Below are 27,701 nucleotides of genomic sequence, written 5' to 3' on the forward strand. Positions count from 1 at the left end.
ATAAAACAAATTACAATGGTAAGATTTGCACAGCACAGCAAATACACCATCAAATACGTTTTAAAAATAGTGCAATACACAGGTCCTTATAATACATATAATAATGGAGTTAGGAGAGGAAACAAAAATAAAAAATGGTTCAGTTTTTTGCTTTGCATCAGTGAGTGATGGTCCCATCACAATGGATTTGTCTCTTAAAATTGCTATGGAGATCTTTGAAAGAAACATCCATTAAAAGTATATAACATTCTTATTAGTTACAAAGGTATTTGTAATTATTTGCTCTATGTTAATAAATATTTTATTTAAATTAATAATATTCACATGCTCAAATAATATTGATCATTGTACAGTCAAGTTATTCACCTGTTAAGAGATACTTTCTTATGCACATGAATAATATGCAGATAGTTAGCAACTACACATATTGAACATGCAAAGGTGGTTTTCAGAAGATATTAAATAATTCTGTTGCGGAGAAGCTTGAGTGATGCTACCAGGAGACTGGCTGTACTAACCTATTTATTTATTTATTTATTTATTTATTTATTTATTTAATTTGTATACCGCCCTTCTCCCGAAGGACTCAGGGCGGTGAACAGGGCAATACATATTAAAAGACAAGATACAAAAATTAAAAGCGATTAAACAACAATGCCCATGAATAAATTAGTACACATTAAAAAGTTAAAACCGATTTATAAAACCCAACCCCATCCCATCAGGCCAGGCCAGCTTGTTCAAAAAGATAGGTTTTGAGATCGCGCCGGAAGGAGCGGAGGTCAGGCACCATCCGGAGCTCGGCCGGAAGATGGTTCCATAACTCCGGCGCACCCACAGAGAACGCCCTCCCCCTGGGGGCCACCAGTCGGCATTCTTTGACCGGTGGCACCCTGAGGAGGCCCTCTCTGTGGGAGCGTACTGGGCGGAGGGAAGTTGACGCCGGCCGCAGGTGCTCCCCAAGGTATTCCGGACCCATGCCATGTAGGGCTTTGAAGGTCATTACTAACACCTTGAATCTCACCCGGAAGACAACTGGAAGCCAATGCAGCTCGCGGAGCAGAGGTGTGACATGGGAGTGTCGGGAAACTCACAACACAACTCTCGCGGCTGCATTCTGTACCAGTTGGAGCCTCCGAGTGGTCTTCAAGGGTATCATACTGCACATTATTATATTGATTCAATTTCAGTTTCTATTTAGCAAGTTATTACCAGCCTGTCGGTGTCATTATGAACAGAGATGCTCCATTAATGAGAATATTTGTTCATGTGCCCAAATGCTGATCTGAACCTTTTTCTCTAAACTGTAGCATTTCATGTTCATACAATAAGATATTAGATCTGTCAAATATAAAAGTATCAACAAACATATTTAGTGTACTATGATCCTACATTTAGTGATGAAGTTATTACTGTTAATTTCAATGGTATGTCAGCCTCACTGTGCATAAGACTGAAATTGAAATCTTCTCAAAAAATAATTCACAGCTTTGAATACTCGTTAACTAGAAATTGATTGCTAATATATGCAACTAGGCACATGAAAAAAAATCTGAACTTCTTTTAAAAGTTCATTCTGTGATCTTCAGAGGTAGTCATAAAATTGGCAAATTAACTTTCTTGAAGGAAGCCAATTAAACTTGTTACCAGTTCATGTTGCTCTCTAATTTCTTGCACACAATATCCTGAAATAATCAATTGTCTTGCATATTTATCTCATAGCATGGGATAGGTGTAAAAGTTGTTTCAACATTTTCCACAAGTATGAAATCATATCTACATAGCTGGATCCTGTACAGAGAGAAGAAAATATGCAATCAAGAAAAAGTGTACTTTATTTTTATTGTACATAAGTAATATTCATCCTATATTTAATCAGTGTTTTTAAGAGGAATCAGGACTACTGATTGAACCGTATTACTAATATAATACAACATAATATATGATAACAGAGTCACCCACACGCCTATCTTTTTTACTAGTCATATTAATGTATTTTCTTTGTTTTCTTTTTCCTTGTTTGTTGTAAAGGTAAAGGTAAAGGTTCCCCCGCACATGCGTGCTAGTCGTTTCCGACTCTAGGGGCCGGTGCTCATCTCCATTTCAAAGCCAAAGAGCCAGCGCTTGTCCAAGGACGTCTCCATGGTCATGTGGCTGGCATGACTAGACGCCAAAGGCGCACGGAACGCTGTTACCTTCCCACCGTAGTGGTCCCTATTTTTCTACTTGCATTTTTACGTGCTTTCGAACTGCTAGGTTGGCAGAAGCTGGGACGAGTAACAGGCGCTCATTTTGCTACGTGGCACTCGGGATTTAACCCGCCAAACTGCCAACCTTCTGATCGACAAGCTCAGCGTCCTAACCCACTGAGCCATGTATGGTTCTATTATTTCACACTTTGTTTAAACTTCCTTTTTATTTCTTTGTTTTTTATGGTTTTTAGCCCCCTAGCATCAAATAAATTTAATAATAATGATAATATACTAACTAAACCATGTCCAAAACAGATGGGAATACATATTAATCTTATTTACTCCTCTACCTTTAGGTTTTTTTACCCTTTGAATTGATCATCCAAAGTTATTTTTTTAAAAAAAATCCATATTGTACTGTTTCCAAATCATATATAAAGACATATGGGCAAACTCTCAGAAATGCATTTTTTTCAAACTTTTTAGAGTAAAAGCCACTGGTCTTTGCAGAACTCTTTAGGTATCACCCAATAGTCAAACCTATTAGATAGGTAAAGTCCAGAATGCGCATCTACAGCTAAGTGTTATAGTTTAAATATGTGTACCTTAATCACAAGCTATCTGGCTGACATTTCAGAACTTAAATAAATTAATGTCCTTGGAACAATTACTTTATTGCATAGCCAATTATTTTATTGCATGTGCTAAGTAATACTAAGGGAAAACAATTCTGGGGGAAAGTATTTCTGTTTCAAACAAAAGACATTTTCAACAAGCTACTAATTTCTATATAAGATGCACCACTCTTTATTTGAGAAGTGATTTTCATGACTGTTCCTGAGATGGAGCAACCAATACAATTTTTTTTTATTAAAGAGTTTTACAAAAACAAAATTTTACAATACATCCCAAAATCCCACCCACCCCAAACCACCCCCCTTCCCCCCCACTTCCCAGAGCTAAATACAGGGTATAATTATAATAATCATATTCTAGCTAAAGACTATCCATAATATAAAATTAACCAAATTCATAATATGCTTTAACTCCCCTTTAACATAAATACATACAAAGTACTAACACTAAAATTAATAACAATATCCCTCTAAAATCTACTCATAAGCTAAATGGAACTTTTTAGTCCCATATTTATTCTGAATATAATCTATCCATCTCCTCCAAACTGAAATATATCTTTCTTGTGAATGATCCTTGAAGTAAGCAGAAATCTTAGACATTTCTGCAAGATTCGAAACTTTAAACACCCATTCTTCTATTGTAGGCAAACTATCCTTCTTCCAATATTGTCCCACCAGTAACCGTGTTGCTGTTATCAAATTCAACATCAAATTGGTTTCTTTAACATCACAATCTAGAACAATACTCAATAGAAACAATTGCGGAGAAAACTTTATCTTTCTCTTAAAAATCTTTTGAATGTTCCACCAAATTTTAACCCAAAAAGCTTTTATATTTCTGCAAGTCCACCACATATGAAAATAGGTGGCTTCTAAACTACCATATCTCCAACATTTAGACTGTAAGTTAGGATACATGTTAGACAACTTTTTGGGATCCAGATGCCATCTATAAAACATTTTATAAAAATTTTCTCTTAAATTTTGAGCCTGAGTAAATTTAACATTTCTAACCCAAATTACCTCCCGAGCAACCAATACAATTATATATTCTCTATCAATCTTTGTAATCAAAAATTCTTGCAGAAGTAGTTCTCCTTTTTCTGCCCCATAGTATACAGGAAAAAAAATCCTAGGACATTTTATCATATAAATAAATGAGAGTAAGGTTTTCTCAACTTCTAAACTAAACTGTTGGCATGTGTTAAATTAATATAATTCTTAGAATATTACCTCACATCTATATATTCTCTATCTGTGTCCTAATTTGATACAGGATTTAAAACTTGTTTTTAACCTATGTTTATATAATTATAGCAATTGTGAATAATTACAGATAACAATTTTCTCTTATCAACTCCACATACTTTATCAAACTGCAAGATCATAATTATGCATAAATCCTATGATAATTATAAATTTCTATACTATACACTAACTTTTATTCTAGTTTAATGCACAAAATGCTAAATTAACAAAAATGTGCAAATGCTAGCAGTAATTGTTACAACTAGGTAGCAATTGCAAGAAACATACAGAAACTTGAAACTTCATTGACAGTGGCCAAAATCCAATAAATAGTTATGAAATATTCAGAATAAGCATGTCTATCTCTCTGCAAAGTGACTGGGAAACATATTCCTGAACTATTTACAGTCAAATGAAACACTTCAAGCAATGCAACATAGACAAGAACAAATTAGTATTTTTAGATCACCTACACTCACATGGCAGACACACTATATTGAAAATATTCCCCTCAGATGCAGTTTTAGCAAAAATTGTTCTTATTTTCTGCCTCCGTTTTAAGAAACAGCACCTTCAATCGAAACTTTTCTGTCATCTGTAAGTGCTATCACTGAGCAAGAGGATTAGTGGTTCAACTATCTTTTCCTAAATTCTTCTTCTAGATGATGAAACTATTATAAAATGGCAATCTATGTTACCTTTCTGGATGCGAGAGGGATTTTAATCTCATTTCGAGAACCCTAAGCTTGTACTTGGGGCCCACTGTACTCTTTGTAGAAAATGTCAAAGTAATTGTTGAAATGTTTCCAAAATCCAGATAAAATCCAGCAAGTATCTTTGCTTGCCTATATTGTTGAAATACAGCTGCATCGCTAAAAAAGAAAAAAACAGATTTATTCAATGTATGCCCCTTTATAAAATAAGACTCAGGGTGTCATGCAATGGGTTCCAATCTTCTTAAAAAAACAAAAACAAACCAGAATAGAATATAGAAACAACTACAAACCTTGGTCCAGGAAAAGCAGCAGAAAAATATATTTTGACAGCTGGATTCTCAAATACATCCAGTACAGATTGTAACAGCCCTGCGGACTGATCTACGAAAGGTCTTATTATGCCTTAAGCCTGCTCAGCTGAAGGCTGAACAAGCAAAATTAGCCACTTATTTGTCCACAAGAGATCAGAAGACAAGAAAGACAAGACATGCACTACAATCTTTGCTGCAGCAGGTTTGTGCCTATCAAAAATTTCTCCTCCTTCTGAATTACCTGATACCGTATTTTCCGGCGTATAAGATGACTGGGCGTATAAGACGACCCCCTACATTTTCTGTTAAATTATAGGGTTTGGGCTATACTCGCCGTATAAGACTACCCCTCTTCCAACGCACACCAAATAAAAATTAAAAAACATCAGATTTGATTTTAATATGGTAATTTTAATTCAAATGCTTATGACATGCAGGTGCTTAATAGGAAAACTGTCACTTATAAACATAAGGCTGTTTGTCATCAAACATGTAAACATAAAACAGTGCAAGTGGATTAAATAATAATAATAATAATAATAATAATAATAATAATAATAATAATAATAATAATAATAATAATAATAATAATAATAAGAAGAAGAAGAAGAAGAAGAAGAAGAAGAAGAAGAAGAAGTAGTTGGAGGGGACCTTGGAGGTCATCTAGTCCAACCCCCTGCTAAGGCAGGAAACCCTATACCATTTCAGACAAATGGCTGTCCAGTCTCTTCTTAAAAACTTCCAGTGTTGGAGCATTCACCACTTCTGGAGGCAGGTTGTTCCACTGGTTAATTGTTCTAACTGTCAGGAAGTTTCTCCTTAGTTCTAGGTTGCTTCTCTCCTTGACTAGTTTCCATCCATTGCTTCTTGTCCTGCTTTCAGGTGCTTTGGAGAATAGCTTGGCTCCCTCTGCTTTGTGGCAGCCCCTGAGATATTGGATCACTGCTATCATGTCACCCCTCACCCTTCTCTTCATTAAACTACACATACCCAATTCCAGCAACCGTTCCCTATTTTCCTAATTCACTTTTTCACTTTTCCTAATTCACTCTAAAGCTTTCCCTGCGCAGAGCCTTAAATAACACCAGCTGCCTGCAATTAGTGCAGGTTCGCATCCCACCAGGCTCAAGGTTGACTCAGCTTTCCATCCTTCCAAGGTAGGTAAAATGAGGACCCAGATTGTTGGGGGCAATAAGCTGACTTTATAATAATGCTGCTGGGGGGGGGGTAAAAGCCCTAATAAACAGGCATATACAAGAATGAAGGCTATTGCTAAGCACACTGATTTGTGCTTTAAATTGTAAGCCACCCTGAGTCTTCGGAGAAGGGCAGGATATAAATGGGATTTTAAAAAAAAAAGACCAAATGGGAGATCCGCTCCAGGTTTTCCAGCCAGCCCGCCCAGTTCCTGAGTCAAATGTGTCCTTAGAGCTAAGCCGCTGCTCTGGCTGCTGCCTTCCCCACCTGCCTTTCAAGTTGGGATATACTACAGCTGCTCTTCAACTTTAGAAGGAAAGACGCCCAGACCCCAGCCTGTAAAAAATCACAGACTGCAGCTTCTTCTCCAATTGGTCCCGCTTTCCCTGCGCAGACTAAATGGGAGATCCGCTCCAGGTTTTCCAGCCAGCCCTGTCCCTAAATTTTCAGCACCCGGTGTATAAGACGATCCCTGACTTTTGAGAAGATTTTCATGGGTTAAAAAGTAGTCTTATTCGCCGGAAAATACGGTACATATAAGGCAGGCAGACAGCTATGGCTATCAGCGCTGGTTCTCGGTATCAGTGCACCTGAGAGTGTCTGTTGAAAAATAGCCATGAAGGGAAGTAAGTCCCTTACAGTCACCGCTTCCAACCTCTGACCTACACCACCCACTTTCTTATTCTTCCTTTGGCATTGATATTTCCATTGAGCACTGAAATAAGTGGGTTGTGTTTTTTTAATTTAATTCAGCCTTTGACTGCACCCTCTTCTATGAAGAATTTTACAATTACTATAAATATCTTGTATTTACACAATAGCATCTTCTGAATTTGCATATACTAATATAAACTAACTTATGTAAATTGAATGTAACCTCTCTCTCTTTTTCCCTCCCTCCCTTTCGTCTTCCCTCCCTTTCTCCTCCTTCCTCTCCTGGTATGTATTAGGCAGGTAGCAAAAACAAATAGCATAATTAGAAAGCAGAAAGAAAATCTGACTGAAATAGTATTTGCTTAACTTAGTATTCTGCATCTTGCTTTCCAAGATCAGGGGGCTCTACTCGCAGTCACTCATGCCCTCATGGTTGGGCTATTGCAATGTGCTCTACATGAGGCTGTCCTTGAAGAACATCTGGAAGTGTCAGCTACTGCAGAATGCAGACTGCAACAGAGCAGGCAGTTATGTGTTTCTATATAAACACATTTTTATACCTTTGTTTGGCAAGGTGCATTGTTAACCAGTCTGTTTCTAAGTCAAATTCAAGGTGCGCGTTTTGATGTTTAAAGCTCTACGTGGCATGAGACTGGATCATTTGAGGGACTGTCTTTCTCAGATTACATCTATCCATCCCAAATTTGTTGTATAATTTTGAATCCCATCCTGAGCCACTTGACTGTGAGACTGGCAGATATATAAATAAGACTTATAAATAAGATTCATACAGTTTTAATACAGATAGTCCTTGCTTACTGATTCCCTCCTTTAGCAATCATTTTTGAAGTTACAACTGTGCTCAAAAAATAGTTTTGTGATTAATAACCACATTTCAAAGGGTGGGGAATTCCAAAAGGTGGGAGAGTGGGGACAAAGAAAATTTTGCAACTGCTTCACTTAATGATAGAGTTGCCCATTCCAACTATGGTTGGTAACCAAGGTTTACTTATTTTATCTTTTTTTTTCTTTGCATATTAACTTTAAAATTTTCATTCTAATTCAAGTCATTTATCAATTACTCATTTTATTAATCTTTGTTCAAATTAGTTCTAATTATAGTTGATACTATTTTGCATAATGAAAGTACCAAAATGAATAAATATATCTCACCTATTAATTCTGGATTCTATTGTATTTCCTGAATTATCCGTTATTTTGATATTTATGAAACCTCTCCTAGTGCTTTTATTCCAGGTAATAATATCCAAAGAATAATGATACACTGTGGGAGAGAGAGAAAAATGTAATTTTATTTTGATTTATTTTCTTCTTTTTTAGAATGGAAAAGAAGAATCCTGGAAAACTGGGAGTTTAGTTTATTGAGCAAAGTCAGAAAGTTATATATCAAGAGACTACTAAAATGTTCTCAGGCTACAATGTCAGAATAATATATCTATTTCAGACCTAACTGCATCATAGTAGGTAATAGCTTCATGAGAAGCCATTTTATTGTACCTCTTTTAGCAGCAACCTTTTCTTATTATACTGAGATTGATTAAAATACCCCATTAATGATAAGATAAACTTGGGAACAGCATCTTGTGAAAATGATTTCCTCATGGAGCAGGGCAAAATAGTTGGTAAAATTATTATGCTCTAATTAATTAATCATGACATAAATCTTACATTTGATGCCGTTATAAATTTGGCAGGTGATATGGATGTCTTTTGCAAGTGCTATATATATTCTGGTTTTTTCTTGTTTTTGTTCTATTTTCCATATTTTTTTAAAAAATTACTCATTCTGTATTACATTTATGATAGTAAATAGTAGAACATAGTCATATTTCCCTAAGAATGAGACATCCAGTCATTTAATTTTGAATTCAGCTAAATTTAGTATTAAAATTCTAAGTTGGCTACCTTTTCAAATTCAAATTATCACTTGCTGCTAAATATCTCTTGTCCTTTATCTTTAAAAATCATGCAGGGGTTTTTTTCTGCAATCACAATTATCAGTAAAATACTATATGCAAAACAAAAAATATAGCATTACTTTTACCATATCCAAAATAGCCAATAGTCAATGTAACGTTTTCCTAACCATATAGTTTATGAACCGTATATTGCCTCCTTCCTAGGAAAGAGAGGGAGTGACTGGCCCAAAGTCAACCAGCTGGCTTTGCAAGACTAGAACTCACGGTCTCCCAGTTATCTAGTCTAATTCCTTAACCATTATACAAAACCGACTATATTGTGATATCCCACAATATAATATATGGAAGTGTGAAATGTTTCTATTAATATAATGCTATTGTATTTAACTTAAGGGGTTACATAATGTATTCTAAAGCAAATCCATCTTTTAATTATGTGAATCAGCCAGAATTAATGATTTTCCTAATACTGAACTATTATCTGTGCTTCAAGTTCTGTCTTAGCTTGCAAAGACCTTGAATGCAATTATTTGATTATCAGTTGAAAACATCAACACAGACATACACAGAAACACACACAAGCCCTATTTGTAAGAGATACTAGATCTCATGTGGACCTTTTATAATGCATGGTAGTAAATAGTTGCATCTCTGTTTCATTATACTTCCTTTTCTTGAAATTCATTTTGCTATTGTCTAATATAAATCCACCTCTTTCTCATTTTTATCACCTCATTTGTCATCCTTTACTAGGTTGCCTACATAATTTCCTGTTTTTAATATTCTTTTCTCCCAGCACATAGATCTTTTGAGCATTATACTATTTCATAAATAAAACAGTAATAAAAAACTAAGTTTAATCAAGGAAATGTCAAGATATCTGGATAGTAAAATGCACTTGTTTTTTTTTCTTACCTATTTTTCTCCATAACAGGGAAAAAAAAGTTGAAGTACATGCATGGAACATAGTTAATGACTTACTGCAAAATGGGTCTTCGTCTGAAGTATCGAAGTAAGCTGTTGTCAGGGGAGGATTCTTTTCAAGTATATAACTCTTCCATTTATCAGCATAATATCCTGAAATTGAAATATGTTCAATACAAAAGAAACACAGAGATGCAAAAAAAATAATAATACTAAAGATATATTATTTTATGATGGTGTGTGAAATCAACTTTCCCAGAATATAACAAAGGTATTTAAGTTCTACATTTCTATCCTCATAAAGTAAAATATCTTATTTTTATTTATCCAATTTATATGGCCACCCATCTCACAAAACAAGCGATTCAAGGTGGCATGCAACAATTTCTTCTACTGAGGCTGAAATGCATATTCTTTTCTTTTTTTAACGCAATGGCACAGTGAAAATATTAAACACTATCTATCATCCACACATGTGATCCTGCAGATATTCGAACTGTACTTATAGTTGATAAACTGAGGACAGGAAAAATCTGGAATAAATCATATAAGGTTTCTTCAGTAAAAGTATCTCACAAGAGGTAGAGAAAATTGGAATGGGCTAAATAACTGCCAAAGTTGGCACCGACATGGGAAGAAAAAATATCTAGTAAGGAAAATAGCACTGTGCAATTTCCATCGGCTAAAGAAATGAAAATTCCTATATGGTTCAGATTCACTGAAGACAAATCACAACTGAGATCACTATGCAATGACAGAACAGTAAGGTGTAAAATTGCTATGCTGAGCACAGATGCTGAGAGAAGGAAGAGGGCCCAAAGACCCCTGAAGACAAAAGTTTGGTTATCTATGAGAAGTTATCAGTTAGATTTTAAATGAAACTCTTAACTCTTTTGCAAATTTAGTAATGATCCTATAGTAAGCAATAGCTTCAGACAGCACAGTGACATAGCAGCAGATGCATGGCTATTGCAGGCTGACAATTGATTTTTGATTGGTAAAGCAATTAGGCCATAAATCAATTCACCACATTCTACTCTTTTCAGAAGTTAGAAATTGGTGGTAGGGCAAGTGATTGATTAGTACTGTACGGCTGAAATAGAAACTAAACCTTTTCCATTTTAGAAATGTTACAAATAAAGAATATATATATATATATATATATATATATATATATATATATATATATATATATATATATATATATATATATATATATATATATATATATATATATATATATATATATATATATATATATATATATATATATATATATATATATATATATGTATATATATATATGTATATGTATATATATATGTATATATATATATATATATATATGTATATATGTGTATATATATATATATGTATATATATATATATGTACATATGTGTATATGTGTGTGTGTATATATATATAAACCTGCTCACAAACTCACTTATCCTGTTTTAGAAAGACCCTACGTAATACCATGATTTAGTCAAAAGCTATGAAGAAATGAAGTTTGAATTAGGAAAAGAAAGTAATATAGCAATTCATCTGGAAATGTGCTTTTTTAATGACTCATTCAGCAAGCAAACCGACCGATCAGGTTTATATTACAACATCATGGAAGGTAGTAATGAAACTACAAATAAATCAAGCATACTGTCAAGTGCACATAATTTGCATGTTTATGATTTGTGTCTTCATTTGAGCAGCTAAACAAATGTACAGAAATAACAGCATTCAAACAAGCTAAGGTCCTAGGCCAGTTTAAAGTATTAGTATTCCTAATCTATTTTTCTTTTCTTTTTTCTGAGAAAAGCAGAGGTAATCTGTGTTAGTAAAGTGTTCATTCAACTGTGATTTATTATATCAGGATTTCTGATTTAATATCAAGTAAAACATGACCAAGGTGCAACAAGTTCCCTTAAGTTTCTACAACCAACAGAGAGCCAAAACAATCTTTGATCAGTGTGACAGAATATTTAATAATGTAAGTTTTTTCAGCTACTCCTCATGTAAAATATATCTAGAATATGTAAATAGTATAAATGCCTTTAATGGATCCTAGCTCTATTCACATGATGCAGAAGGTCTTCAGGAGGGAAACCTGCCTGCTATAGCTGAAGACAATGCTGGATGCAGCTTGGTTATGTAGGACTTCAAGTACTCATACACACTGCAAGTAAAATATGGCCAACATACAAAACCAGCATGTTTATTTGTATTTGCATGGTGATTTAAAAACAGTGCACCTGTTTCATTTTTATTTCTTTTGGGATATATTTCAGGCATCTACATTTTTTTTATTCATTCCCAACAGGAAACATTAGAGATATACAGCTCTATTAAGCTATCCTTCACTCTTTATAATGGTGTAATGTGGAGGTTTTTAGATTTGGAAATAAATTTTAAGATTTCATCCAGTCTCCCAGCTTAAAAAATAAAATGTTTGACCCTTCTTTGGAGTGTTATTGTTAATAAAATTAGCCATGAAGAATTCAGTTTCCACAATAGCCAAATTGACATTCACCCTTTGATTCAGATGCAGTATCAGAAACATGTGAGTGAAACCTTATTGTACTTTGCTTCAAATGGAAGAAATACAGAACATCTACATTTTCTTCTATGAAGAAAATAATCCGCAGGTTCTTGTTTTCCAGCGAGCAGTCTGAAGATTCAGAATGCCGAACCCTTCGGCTGAAATTTCTTTTTGTTGGGGACCCTAAGGGGCCAGAACCCACTCTGAAGGGGTGGAATGAAGGAAGGAAATCCCAGGGACTTAGGAGAGACGGCGGTCTCCCCAAACGGTCCAGGAGAAGCCTCCCAGAAACCAACAGAAGAAAAGGCTGGCTAACTTCATGTCCAGCCATAGCTGGTGACAACAGAAACCATAAGCTTTTAAACTAAGCAGATTTAAAACAGTATGCTTAAGAATATTGATTTTCTCTATCCTACCTATTTTCCTGAAGAACAAAGTCCCCAAAATAAGAGATCTCTGGGGAAAAAAGGAGGGGGGTTTTACTCCTTCCTTTTGGTTACCGGAAGCAGCGAAACTTACCCTTTAGAGAGAGAAAAAAGACTAGAAAGACCTGAAAAATGAGCAAACACTGACACCTACTGGTGGGTGAGGATTCTTTTTTTCTTTGACCCTCAAAGTTCTTAGAAAATGCAGCTGTGTAAACAAAGTGAGAGTAACAAATCTGAAGCAATGAATACTTTACAAAAGGAAACATATGATAAGCGGCAACAATTTCAAAGGACAATGATTTTAAACTACAAAGAAATACAGAACAACCTTGAGAGTACGAATCAACTTATCTCCAACTTAATTTCACTCCAAGAAATTTCCCAGGAAAATACAGTAGAGATGACTGAACATAATTCTGAGGATAGAGACTTAAAGATGGAACCGTATAAAATAAAATATCATGATTTAATTCAAATGGGAAATATTTCAACACGTCCAAGCAACTTTGAAGATAAGGAAAAGAATGAGAAAAAATACTTTACAGGGGAACGAATGATGCAGCAAAACATACTGATTAAGAAAGGCAATGGCCATAGAAAAAAGATAAAAATGGAATCAAGAAAATAGATGATGGGACTTATCAGAGAGAATACTTAAAAAAAGAAACATTTGTTTGAATATGGCTAAAAATGGAAAGAACTTTGGAATATATTACTCTTAGAGAGTTGAATTTTTTCTTCTTCCTTTTGTTAACAAATACAATAAGAAACACTTGTTTGAATATGGCTAAAGAAATGGAAAAACTTTGAAATATATTATTCTTAGAGGGATGATTTTTTTAATTAATACAATTTTTTTATTTTTCTTTCTGTAAAAAAAAGTTGAAATGATTTAAACAAAGCAAACATTTTAGTTATTTAAATGTGACGATAAAAGCATAAAAAATGTGTTTTGAATGAGAGTTAATGGATTAGATGATTAGATCTACTGAATGGAATGCTTAAAGTTTAAATAAATTAAATACATTCTCAGCTATGGTCAAAAAGAATAAGAAATTGAGGGAATAAATATATATTAAATTAGGAGGGATACATATTTTAAGTTATATGTTATTTTTTCTATCTCAGTGCTTTTGTCTTTATTTCTTTTTTCCTTTTTTCTCTTTTTTGTTTCTCTCCTCTTTTCTCTTTCTACTTTTTTACTTATTAAGAAATATAAAAGTATGTGAGGGTTTATACGGAAAAATAGAATTAAATCCACCAATGTAAAGGTAGTTAATTGTTGAAAAAATTGTCACTAGTAAGAATATTTAGAATTTTGGGGGAGAAATAAGCTGAAATAAGCACGGTAACAAGATCCACGATAAGGCAACTAAAATGACAAATAGGATTATTGGAAAAACTATATACGTAATTGTTGTTAATCAAAATAATGAGAATTGTCTTAATCTAATGTTTTGCAAAGAAAGATACCGGTACTTTGGGGAAAGGGGAAATCAAATGAAATTAACATATGGAATATAGATTATAGAAATCAATTGTTAAAGATTGTCTTATAAATATTACCCAGACAACATACTGTTTACAAATTACTGAATGATTTATGTTATGTTAAAAAATACCAATAAAACATATACAAAAAGAAAAGAAAAGAAAATAATCCACAACTTTTTCCTCAGGTAATTCCTACATTATAACTGAAAATGTTGCTGGCAGGAACAATAGAATATGATGGCATCTAACAGACACCAAAATAACTCAATACGTTTTTTTAAAAAAAACAAACGTTTGAAATGGCCAAAATTGTGAGATACTACAACATTCTGTTTTGGAATCTTCATTATTAGCATTATTGTTATTGCCTCATCATGTGCTCCAGGGATCATCTACATTCATGGACTATCAGTGGTCCTTTAATCACAAGCTGTAAAATACTAACCTAAAAATAAATGTGTGGAACCTGAAAATAATTATGGTTAATGGAAAACCCTTCTTGGTAATTGCTCCTAAATGACTTGTTTTTAAAAGGAGGTTAATAGCTAAGACATAGTTGGGAATGTTTTATAAATGATTCATAAAGTTGAGTTTGAAAATTAAGACATCCCCTTATCTTTTACTTCCATCTAAGAAGGGCTAATACTGTTTAAGACACATACAGTCTAATGATTTGTTGGAAGATATTTCATTTCTTTATTTGTAGCCTGTCTTTATTATTTTTACAAATAACTCAAGGCAGCGAACATATCCAACACACCTTCCTCCTATTTTCCCCACAAAAATAACAACTGTGAGATGAGTTGGGCTGAGAGAGAATGATTGGCCCAAGGTCACCCAACTGACTTTCACGGATAAGGCAGCACTTGAACTCACAATCTTCTGCTTTCTAGCCTGATGCCTTAACCACTAGACCAAACTGGCTCCACTACAAACTGGAGATGAGAGTTATCTTGTGCAGTGCAGTGACTTGGTATGATATTCATCTTTAATATAATACTTATAATTATTTGTTCCTATAGTTTACAACCGACAAAAACATTCATCTGACTCCAGTTTTCTTTCTGCCAAAGAGACGGGATAGCTTTACTCCTACAATTTTTCACTGTACCAGATTTAAAAAGCATTACATAACAGTATGTGCTATATACTGCAGAATGACATCTAAGACGTTCTCCATAAAATATTATCTGAAACACATTACTCTTACCTATTACTGGGCATGGAAGTGATTTAAAATTACAGCTCACACATTTTCCATTCCTGTAATCCATATACGATTCACAAGGATATGCAGTTATATCACAATTATGTTGTAAGGATGACATATACAAAAAAACAGATCTCTGATGATCACATTTGAAATACGCTGATCCTAGAAGAATCAACAAGTAAATGCAAGACTATGAAATTATGTTGTTTTTCACAAAATAGAACAGTAGCAGCATTGCAGAATTAGCAGTAGTTGCCGGTTAATACTTGAATGGGAGACTCCCCAGAAACTTCTAACTATAGCTTACACTGGAATTACATTAAATTAAATTACATTCTGAAAAAAAAACATTTCCATATAGCTACCAAAAATCCACCACAGATCTTCTATTAAAACACAAGAGTGACTCTTTGCCTTTTACTTCAAAACAGGAAAATTGTCTTCTGCAGTTCAGTTCCCCCATTCCTCCTTTTCCTTCCCAAGTTGATTATTTGCTCTCCCAGCATTTTCCAAGCAAGGTCCAACCAAGAATACCTAGAAATTTTGTGCAGATTGATTTCTCAGTGATGGTAGGCTGTCACCATGTGTTCTAACTACAATAAGGGTTTCTGTCCTTCCTGGGCAAAAAAGGAAATTTACTCACATTTTAAAATTTCAGTCCTATTATAAACCTGATCAATCTAGATTTAGACTCGCTAATAAACAGCACTCAAGAGCAGGATTCAATGAACAGTTAAAGCATACTAAAAATTACTTAATGGGTAAATTTGATTCTGTACACAATTGTAATAATTTTCTAAAAGTACACTAAAATAGTTGCCTTCATAAATGAACAAATGATTTCAGTACAACTAAGCCCCTCACTTCCTATAATAATCAATTTATCTATATTTACCACTAAGTATTGTTTTTGGACATCCAGGCTGATCTGTTCCTCCATTTGGATAGAAATCAATGTTTCCCAAAGGATCCTGGAGTCCAAAACCTAACAATGAAATACATAGTGAAGAAAAAATAAATATACCATCTTAACCAATACTCCTGTCCACAAAAAATTAGAGCTTAATCTCTCACATATTTGTGAAAGCATTAAAACTAGAAAAAAGAAAAATAATAGCATTAAGATATCAAAGAGCTAAGGATGCATATTACCAAAACACTGAAATTTGTGATTATCACTAGTCTACATCACAGGAACTCTAAACTTTTCATTGAAATTAGTCATAAAATTAGGGAGTGGTTTCTTCAAGAAGCTTGATTAGGAGATGAAATGGAATCTACAAGCCTCAATCTACACGTCCTAATATTTGCTCAAATTATGAATTTGCTTTCAAATTCATAATTTTATATCTTAGCTATAATCTTATATAAAAGGGAATTTCCTTTTGTAGCGATGAGCAAAATGCCAATGTTAAACTGATTTTTCCTTTGTTAATATATTTAAAAGAAGTTTAATATCTTATTGTAGACACCATCATGAGTTTAAATATATTTTTGAATCTAAAAATATGTTTTTTAAACAAATATCAAAATATTGAGGTTTATCCTCTGTTCATAATTAGGATTATTACTAAACCCACTGGTTTTAGCTCGATTAACATTTCTAATGAACTTAAACAATTTATATCTGCTGTAGGAAACATATTTTGAATTGATGTTCTTAAAAAATAGCTGCTCCAATGTGGTACTGTAGTTTAGAAAACTTTTTCTATATCAGGAAAATCTGTAATTCAGAGACAAATGAAAAAGTTTTGGCTATGTTTTTGCCAAGTCAGCAAACACAAGTCAGCATATCCTAAGTACCTAGTTGGACTCTATTTATAATAATTCCACACATCCTGGGATGGAACTTATTCTCTCATACATATGTACTGTACAAATTCTAGTGAAATCATACCAGGAAGTGGAAGTGGGGTGAGGGGGAATCATTCAACCACAGAATGCTCAAAATACAAATATGTAATAATTACCATCAGTATCAGTATGAATGACATCCACAAACTGGGCATCAGTATGATCCAGTCTCTCATTAGCCAGCTTTCTGGTAAATAAGGGACCAGCTGGGTCAAGACCTAAAAAGTAGATTCAAAGCAGAGCTCATAGGAAAAATATGCAAGCATTCTTTAATTACTATAAGTAACACAAAAGTTAACAACAAAACAGAGTCATTATTTGGAGAACAAGTAAACTTCTCATTAGCACTCCCCTTCCTATCAGTCTAAATCTCAAATGTAGTGACAACAATGTAATTAATGTATACGTACAGAGATAGTACCAAGGAGACACTAAGGAAAGAGACAAGTTGCCATTTTATATGGAAAGTTTCTACAATGTGCACCCTGATAGAAAAATCACGTTAGAAAACATGACATCATTTTATGAAGAGTTTAAAGGTTTGTTCAGTGATCAAGAACTTACGTCCAAGTTACCTCCATTGGTTTCACATTACATTATTTTTATATGAGATACAGACTAATTTGAAGGATATTTTCATTTAAACCAATGCACTGATGTCTCAATCAAACTATAGTAATATATTAGATAGGAAATATCTGGAGGATTCCCTTGGCCATTTCTCTGAGCCATTAGTCAAATCCACCTTGTGAACTTGTGGCATATATCACCATTGTGAAAAGCCCTAAAATTGTCTAGCAGGCATTTATTTATTTATTTATTTATTGATGGGATTTATATCCCGCCCTATCTCCTGAAGGACTCAGGGCGGCTCACAATAAAACATATAATAAGTGCATAAATCAAGATAAATGAAATTGAGAACATCAGTGCAATAAAAAATTAGAGAATTTAAAAATGAATTAAAAATACTAAATATAAATTAATTAAGATGCCTGTCAGTCTAGGTCAGCTTGGTGGAACAGGTGTGTTTTGAGGCCGCGGCGAAAGGATTGGAGGTTTTGGGCTATCCGAAGCTCAGGGGGAAGCTGATTCCATAGGGTTGGTGCTCCCACAGAGAAGGCCCTCCCCCTGGGGGTCGCCAGCCGACATTGCCTAGCTGACGGTACCCTGAGGAGGCCTTCTCTGTGTGAGCGTACTGGACGATGGGAATTTGTTCCCGGCAGCAGATGGTCCTGCAAGTATCCCGGACCTAAGCCATGTAGGGCTTTAAAGGTAAGTACCAGCACCTTAAATCTCACCCGGAGGGCAACTGGTAGCCAATGCAGCTCCCGCAGGAGGGGTGTAATATGGGAGTATCGGGAAGCTCCCATCACAACCCGCGCAGCTGCATTCTGCACCAGCTGAAGCCTCCGGGTGGTCTTTAAGGGCAGCCCCATGTAGAGAGCATTACAGTAATCAATACGGGAGGTAACGAGTGCGTGGGTGACTGTACGTAGGGCATCTCGGTCCAAAAAGGGGCGTAATTGGTATATAAGACGAATCTGGGCAAATGCCCCCCTAGCCACGGTTCCGATGTGATCTTCAAAACTGAGTCGTGAATCTAGGAGGACGCCCAGATTGCGTGCTTTATCAATGGGAGGTAACATCTCTCCTCCTATAGTCAGAGATGGAACCTCTTGGACTAAACGAGATGACGGTATGTACAGCCACTCAGTCTTGGCCGGGTTGAGTCGAAGCCTGTTTTCTCCCATCCAAATCTGTACCGCTTCCAGACAACGGGACATCACATCGAGGGCATCACTGGGTTGGTTCGGGGTGGAGATGAATAGCTGGGTATCATCAGCATATTGATGATATTTCACCCCGAAGCTACGGATGATCTCTCCCAGCGGCTTCATATAGATGTTGAACAGGAGGGGCGAGAGCACCGAACCCTGAGGCACTCCACAATTAAGAGGCCTAGGGCTTGACCTCTGCCCTCCTGCCAACACCGTCTGCGAACGGTCCGAGAGGTAGGAGGAGAACCAACGTAGAACGGTGCCTCCCACTCCCAGCCCCTCAAGACGACGCAGTAAGATACCATGGTCGATGGTATCAAAAGCCGCTGATAGATCTAATAGGACCAGGACAGAAGAATAACCTCTATCTCGGGCCCGCCAGAGATCATTCACCAGCGCGACCAATGCCGTCTCCGTGCTGTGCCCCGGTCTGAAACCCGATTGGTACGGATCTAGATATTCAGCTTCCTCCAGGTTCAAAGGGAGCTGTCGTGCCACCACGCTCTCAACGACCTTCGCAAGGAAGCGAAGGTTGGAGACAGGACGGAAGTTGTTTAAAACAGCTGGGTCCAGTGCCGGTTTCTTGAGGAGGGGCCTTACCACCGCCTCTTTCAAGGCATAGCAATGACTAGAGCAGATCATACATCTCTCAAACAATATTCCTGTCCCTTTCTTGTTTATAGAAATGTATGGTGACACAGCTGCAGAATCTTTATTTTTTTCATCTGTAAAAAAGTGTGAAAATAATTCCAGTTACAATACTTTATATGACAAAATTGTGCTACATAAAACATGATCCAAACCTACTAAAACTAGCCAGCTTCTAAAATTCTACCTGGAAGGACTGTTTGAAGCTTATTCAGTTTGTAAGTCTCACCTGTAATTCTTCCAATTTTGCCATTGTATGCCTTCCCAACAAATCCAGCTATATGAGCCCCAAGGCTTACACCAATCATATAAATAGAATCAACAGCAACACCATTCTCCTATGGGGAGGAAAAGGCATTGAAAGAGGGTTATAGAAATATAAACCATAGAGTATTTGACATAATTAGGAAATTCAAACAGAATTTATTCTAGTTCCTCACATTGATATCTGCCAATATGCTAAACTGTATATAGAGTTTCAAGAATAATTAGTGAAACAACTTCAGAATAAAAATATGGAAATGCAGTAACATTAAGGCCAAGGCTATTGCATATTCCATCCCATACATACACTATGTTAGTTTATAAATAAAACTATAACAAATCAGTATGACCTATTTTTCTTTTTCCCCTTATACAGTACAACATATTGAGATAGGTTTTGTGATTGTGCCACATACTATAGATTACATCCAATGTTTGTACTGTAAGTGGCATAAGGATGCTCCACATTTCACTGTGAAGTTAAACACAAATTAATTTTTTGTGGAAAAAGAAAATGAAATGCTACTGTTGTAATCTAATCCCCTGATTAATGATTGCGTATGTACAATACATTTGTATCGTAAAGTGGAGAAAAGGTTTTCAGAAAAGTACAGCTTGATTTCTAATATAGTGAAATGAAACAGTATACGCAAGGAAATTTGAACCTATGTATTTCAGCAAAGTAACTCAGATACAACAATGTGGAGTTAGCCTTGTATGGTATTGCCAGCAAGGCTGCCATCTGAAATTAAACTATTTCTAGAAACAACTACGATATATAGTAAGTGCTGTATATACAGACATATCATTTATGAATCTTGTTACATTTTAACATTACTCATGGTTGAAGCTTTCCACTTTCCCAGCCATAAATGGAGATAAAGCTAGGAGTTTTTAATACTCTACAATACCACTTAGCTATGCTCTGTCCATTCACATTATTTTCCTATCACAGTAAAATTCCATGACAGAACTTCACAAACATAAAGCAGCCACAATTGATGCTTGCTGTTTGGGTGAACCACTTATTGAGACTAATTTTTATTTTATGTGTTTTATTTTAAAACATATTTTATTTACAAATAAGTGAAAATAATGAATGTCCATATGTTACTCTTGCAATGATCACACATCTACAGTTTGGACATCCATTTAGAAATGGCATGTAACAGGACAGATTTATTTACTTGTATCCCACTTTTAGTATTTTTACAAATAAATCAAGATAGTACACACATCCAAAACACTTTCCTCCTCCTATTGTCTCCAGAACAATGTCCTTGTGAGGTGAGTTGGACCTGAGATCACTCAGCTGACTTTCATGGCTAACGAGGGACAAAAACTCAATCTTGTGGTTTCTAGTCTAGTATCTTAACCACTAGAACAAATATACATTATATTATAGTTGTATAAACATTGGTTATATAAACTGAATAAATGCTCATGCATTTTCCACAAGAATACCAATGCATTTTATATAACATAGATAATGATCCCCCATTATAGTCCATAGCTCTCTATTTTTACAAGAAACAACAATGAATATACAGTTTATTCATAGATTTAACTGGGCAAGTAAAATGTTTCTCTGATATCAGTATTATGTATCTTTCTTACCAACATTTGATCAATAAGATGTGTTAAGCGGGGTACCACTTTCTTCGCACTAGCAACAGCACTAAAATAATTCACTGTTGTTGCACCCCGATTCCAATCTACTATAATGATGTTGAAGTCCTGTTTTTCAAGCAGAAGATTTTTAATTGTATCAATCCATATTGGGGGAGAACCTGTAAATCTATACCCATGGATGATAACAACAATATTCTTGGTTACATTAAAATGTGTAGAAGTTGCTATATTATGTTCATCAAGAAGCTCAGCACACTCTTTATTTCTTCTTGTGTACAAAAGCAGTTGCACCTTCAGATCTGTGCCAATCACAGCATTGCCAAAATTAAGATCTGTGAATTTAGGACATTCTTGACCTAAATTTGTAAAACATAAATAAAAGAAACATTTGATCAATGTTATTTTTAATTGCATTTCATTTTTCTACAAGACATCTATGGAACCTCAAACAGGAATATTTTATTTAACTTCACAAACACTTAATAACTGCAGATCAGAATTCCTGGTTTATATAAGACCAAATCAAAGAAGTACAAATTTTATGTTGAAAAGAGATAAATCTGACATAATTGGGCTGAGTTCATCCAATTATTCTTTGTTTATCCTTTTTTTAAAAAATATAGATTTTAAAAGCATAAAATACTACAGAATAACATTATTAACAAAATAATTGCTACAAATTAGGGCTCTTAAAAATTGTTTAACGTGCTTTGCGTAGAAGATCCTGGATTTTGAAAACATGTAATTTATTCTGCTTGTCCTGAGTGAAAGCAACTCTGACTTGTTCTTGACTCCAGAACATGATTTGAAAGTTCAGCCCTCTCATTACCTAGCATGGGAAACACATGCAAGAGTAAACAGGTATAACTCTTAAAAAAATAAAATGTTCAACAGAAACGTTCAAATCTTTGGCATAATAACTGAATAAACTGCCAAGAAGCACCTGAGATTTATCAATTGTCAATTAACCTAATCTTCTATAGCATTTAACTATAGAATATTTATTTTGTATGTTTGCTTTTTTATTTTTCTAAAGAAGGAAACCTTGTGAAATTGCTACTGGTGACATGCAGAGTCTTGCAACTCCACTGTTAATATAGTAAAGATTGTTTTGGAATGTTCTGTCTTTGGTAGTACAATAATAGCTCTTGTAGTCTGCAGTCCCCCTAGCTTTCTACACCTATCCCATGAGAAAAAGAGGGCTTTTTCAAATCAAAAAGCATGGACGGTTGCAGAATGACACAAAGTGTGTAAATACAACAACTGTTTCCCCCAGTGTTAAAACAATACAATAACTTTAAAAGCATCATTGAAAAAGTTCCAAGGCAACCAAGACTATCACAAGCGAGCACTTCTTTGTTGTTATCTAAAACAGGGGTACTCAACCCCCGGTCCGTGGACCAGTACTGGGCCGCAGCATGCCAGAAACCGGTCCACACAAACAAGCCAAGCTCCATTGGCAGGATGCAGGCAGTACATGAAAACCATGCCCCTCCAGTCCGCAGAAAAACCTCTCTCTGCAGAATCAGTCCCTGGTTCTCAAGTTTGGGGACCTCTGGTCTAAAACATCTTTTCTCAGGTGGAAACCATGGCTGCTTTAATTAGTAATGCAATAGAAAGGTGATGTGCCCTCTTGAGATCTGAAGCACATCTGAATCTTAGGCAGAACTCTACCAAACACTGAATTGCTCATATTTTACAAAATATTTTAAAGGCTTTTTATTTCTTTTTTTTCTGTTCTATAGCTATAATTAGGTTCACGCTTACTGTCTGTTATTGGGGACATGCCAATATGAGTTAAGACATGGGAACAGACTAAAAATCAGTTTCCAGATTTTTTTTCTTATTTTATTCAGAAACAACAACAACAAAATAAGCAGTTTGGATATAAACCAAACCTTGTCAGAGCAGATATGTTTCACCAGCTACAACTTTGTCAATTGTTTGTCATTCTTTAGCAGTTTCCCATTTCTCAACTAATAATCCAACAATCTAATGTAAAAGTACTAAGCAAGGTTTTTGTAAAATGTGATAAGAATGTATGCCTAACGTGTGTATGGCCTGCAAGGCCTAATTACTAGCACTATTCTTATCTTATTTAACGCTGTAAGTTTAAGAAAACAAGATCTTTTGCCATTGACTGATTCTAACTCTCAGGATGAAAAATTCATTGAGAACCTGCTGGCCCTTTAACAGGCAAACACTGATTTCATCTTCCACCATTTTCAACTCTAGTCCCAGATCATCTAGTCAAGCATCCTATAATGCAGCTTTTCTTTAGCACTCTTCTACTCAGGGTGCCTTTGAACACTTCAGTAAGCTTTGGCCCATTATCACCAGTATTCTATAAATCTTAGCAGTAATAGCTCAGTTGATTTAACCAACCAACCTTATTTATATACTTTTACAACTTTTGTTCCTGTAAATCTTCAATTGGGCAAAACCGGGCATCATAGGGCAATCATTATGAACCAAGTTACCTCGAATGTGTACCTTAAATTTTATAAAACACTTGATGTAAAAATCATTGTAAAACAATAATGCAACATAATACAAAATGTCATAAAACATTTCCTGTGCTAATGTTTGACTGAGCTATGCAGTTCAACATAGGTTAATTTCAAGGCACATTTATAAATGTATCCCAACTCTTCCAGTGAAGGCAGAACATGAGAAGTTCTGTCATTGTTGAAGGCACTGAAATATCCCTGAAAGGGTGACCCAATGAATCCTAGATTGTCTAGTTCTGGATAAAAAATCAAAAGTCCACTAAGTATTAAGCTATCTAATTCATTTTAGCATGTATAACATGATCCATAAGGGACGCGATGGCTCAGTGGGTTAGGGCGCTGAGCTTGTCGATCAGAAGGTCGGCAGTTTGACGGGTCGAATCCCGAGTGCCACGTAGCAAGAGTGAGCGCCTGTTACTCGTCCCAGCTTCTGCCAACCTAGCAGTTCAAAAGCACGTAAAAATGCAAGTAGAAAAATAGGGACCACTACGGTGGGAAGGTAACAGCGTTCCGTGCGCCTTTGGCGTCTAGTCATGCCGGCCACATGACCACGGAGACGTCCTCGGACAAGCGCTGGCTCTTCGGCTTTGAAACGGAGATGAGCACCAGCCCCTAGAGTCGGAAACGACTAGCACGCATGTGCGGGGGAACCTTTACCCTTTACCTTTTAACATGATCCATAAATATTTCGATTGTGCAGCTTCCCCCCAGAATCCTCTCTAATCCTTAATGTGTCATCATAAGTTTCCAATATCTCCTCTTTTTGCTAACTATCATTCCTTTGGCTATGAAAACTAAACTAGATCCATATAGCTTAACAGCAAACAAACCACAAAGAAAAACAAAGAATTTGTTTGAGTTACTTTGCCCAACACCCACTCCAAAATTCACATAGCTTCAGGGATCCATGCATAATCAGCATCAAAGCATGGCTGACTGTTGGTTTGTTACACTGCCATTTTGACAAATTAACTCTGTAATACAGTACTGCTGTAGAAAACTAACTTTTATATACTTAAACTGTGTTAGTATTTATAGCAGAAGGGGTCAGGTGTTTAAACCCAAAGGTCATTTTTACTTTTACTTCAGCCTTTCCCCTTGCCATTCTGTTCAGATAAGATAATACCTTGAGGCTAAATATGCATGCAAGAATTCCTGGTAATTAAAGGCTGCATTTGGACAAAGTACGCACTTGTTTAAATATAATCAACATCAATACAAAATTTCACAATGCTTTTCAGTTAATTCTGTGAATCAAGCCAGACTCTACCCTGAATAGGGACAACAGGATCGTAAATAGAGAATTTATTTTATTTGTAATAATTTATTGTAATAATGTGTACAATACCCTAAAAGTTTCAGTATATTCGGTGTAATCTAGTTTTGACTAAATTCTTAATTATAAGTCTTTCAAATCATGTAAACAAATGAATTTGCATATCTTCTCTAACAGTGATTTGATTTACATGTAACATAGTTTAATGAATAAGCCATAATTGACTAGACTAAGAAAAATAAGCAGTAAATTATGATTTACAAATCAAAAAGAGTTACGCTCACATAACTGTCCTTATCTTGGGGTAGGATGTCTGTTCAAATTAATGAAGAGTGGCAGCACTACTCACAAGTATATAACACAATGCTCAACATGTTAACTCCAAACCAATGACCTGGTTTAGTACATTATGTGATTCTAGTGAACAACTTTCCAAGCTTATAGTATGTCCTTTTATAGGGACGCGGTGGCTCAGTGGGTTAGGACGCTGAGCTTGTCGATCAGAAGGTTGGCAGTTTGGCGGGTCAAATCCCGAGTGCCGCGTAACAGAGTGAGCGCCTGTTACTCGTCCCAGCTTCTGCCCACCTAGCAGTTCGAAAGCACGTAAAAATGCAAGTAGAAAAATAGGGACCACTACGGTGGGAAGGTAACAGCGTTCCGTGCGCCTTTGGCGTCTAGTCATGCCGGCCACATGACCACGGAGACGTCCTCGGACAAACGCTGGCTCTTCGGCTTTGAAACGGAGATGAGCACCGGCCCCTAGAGTCGGAAACGACTAGCACGCATGTGCGGGGGAACCTTTACCTTTACCTTTACCTATGTCCTTTTAATTCAAGATATCAGAAAATGTAACACCTTCTCCATGCTTTTGATCTAATGCTGAAAACCTATTGTATTATACTGAAATGATGAAATGAAATGAGACCACATAGAATTAATCTAGCAATAAATCTTTATATAGAAATTCAAATATCTTGAATTGTTCTACATTAAACATCTTTTAACTCTATTCAGGAGTGTTTCCTTTATTCAACTTTCACACCTGTATTTAAGATAATGATTCATTACTTCTTAAAATTTGGGTATCTTACGATAAAATATTCAGAGGTAACATTCCAATGGCTTTCTTACCTGCTCTTGCACAGTATGCTACAAAACAAATGAAGAAACACAACCCCAACATTGGCAGTGTTCGGAAAGCAGCAAGTAACAGAAGGACAGTATTGCTATTTCCTTGTAACATGTTGGTTTTTGCTTAAATTAAACGTCACTGATAAAATAGGTGTGGTACACTGAGGTACTTGGAAGATTAAAGTCCAGACTTAGTGTTTTTGCAATCTACAACTCCTCCTCCCAATTTAAATAGGTGAGGCAGTTTCCTTTCCTGAGGAGTTGTATATCTTTTAAATCACAAAAAGTTCTTTCCTCCAGATTCTCAAAACCAGATTTTATAAAGACGTTTTTACAGTACTTGATCTGCTATGAACAGGTAATATTTTATGGCATATAAAGAGTGCAGGAAGATATAATAATTTCCATTTACCAAAATATTTGATTTGATTTATTTGAATGTTTGTTGAACATCTACACATTTTAAAACTAAATAATATAAAAGATGATGCATAGATATTTCTAGCATCAGCAATCTGGCAAGATAGCCTATTTTCCTTGAAAAAATACAATGGTTCTGTATTTTCCAAAAAAGCTTGCGGTTTTCGCCTTTAATACTACTGCTAAGTTTGTAAAGCCGCCCTGAGTCTTCGGAGAAGGGCGGGATATAAATGGAATTAAAAATAAAAAAAATAAAATAAATAAATACTATTTATATCTTACAATCAGTAATATAAACTTACTATAAGCATTTAGTATCCAATTAACACGACATGGATACTAAAGCTAAGAATGCTAAAACAAATCATTATGGCTTATAGTTGCTTTCCCCCTTACTATTCACAGCAATACAATACTGTAAGTCTTTGTGCTTTATTTTTTCATCTTCCTGTTTTGAGTATCGTTTTATTTTGTATTTTCTTTGTTATTTCACTGAAATCTAATGATTCAATCAAATGTATTTATTTTTATATTATCTCACTGAATCTTTTTATATGATTCTAATATGATTTCTACATCATATATTTGTCAGTTATGAGGACTGGTAGAATGCTTTTCAAAAATCGTTAAAATTTGTCAAAAGAAAGCAGCAATGCACCTTTCCAGAAAAATAGAGAAAAATCAAAAGGTATGTTT

The 27,701-nt window shown here is 35.2% G+C and overlaps 1 protein-coding gene across 1 annotated transcript; it reads right to left on the bottom strand.

Moving 5' to 3' along the window:
* Positions 1-1,224: 1,224 nt before the first annotated feature.
* LIPI (lipase I) lies at positions 1,225-26,758 on the bottom strand. Its single transcript, XM_081327762.1, has 10 exons — positions 26,586-26,758; positions 21,654-22,024; positions 20,002-20,110; positions 17,460-17,561; positions 16,385-16,474; positions 15,487-15,651; positions 9,878-9,973; positions 8,130-8,241; positions 4,777-4,950; positions 1,225-1,791 (listed from the first exon to the last, which is right to left on the bottom strand). Exons 1-10 carry the CDS (start codon positions 26,695-26,697, stop codon positions 1,695-1,697), a joined length of 1,428 nt encoding a protein of 475 aa, XP_081183888.1. The 5' UTR covers positions 26,698-26,758; the 3' UTR covers positions 1,225-1,694.
* Positions 26,759-27,701: the final 943 nt, after the last annotated feature.

This window comes from Vipera berus (genome assembly GCF_964194415.1).
Source record: "Vipera berus genome assembly, chromosome: 4".
Classification (NCBI taxonomy): domain Eukaryota; kingdom Metazoa; phylum Chordata; class Lepidosauria; order Squamata; family Viperidae; genus Vipera; species Vipera berus.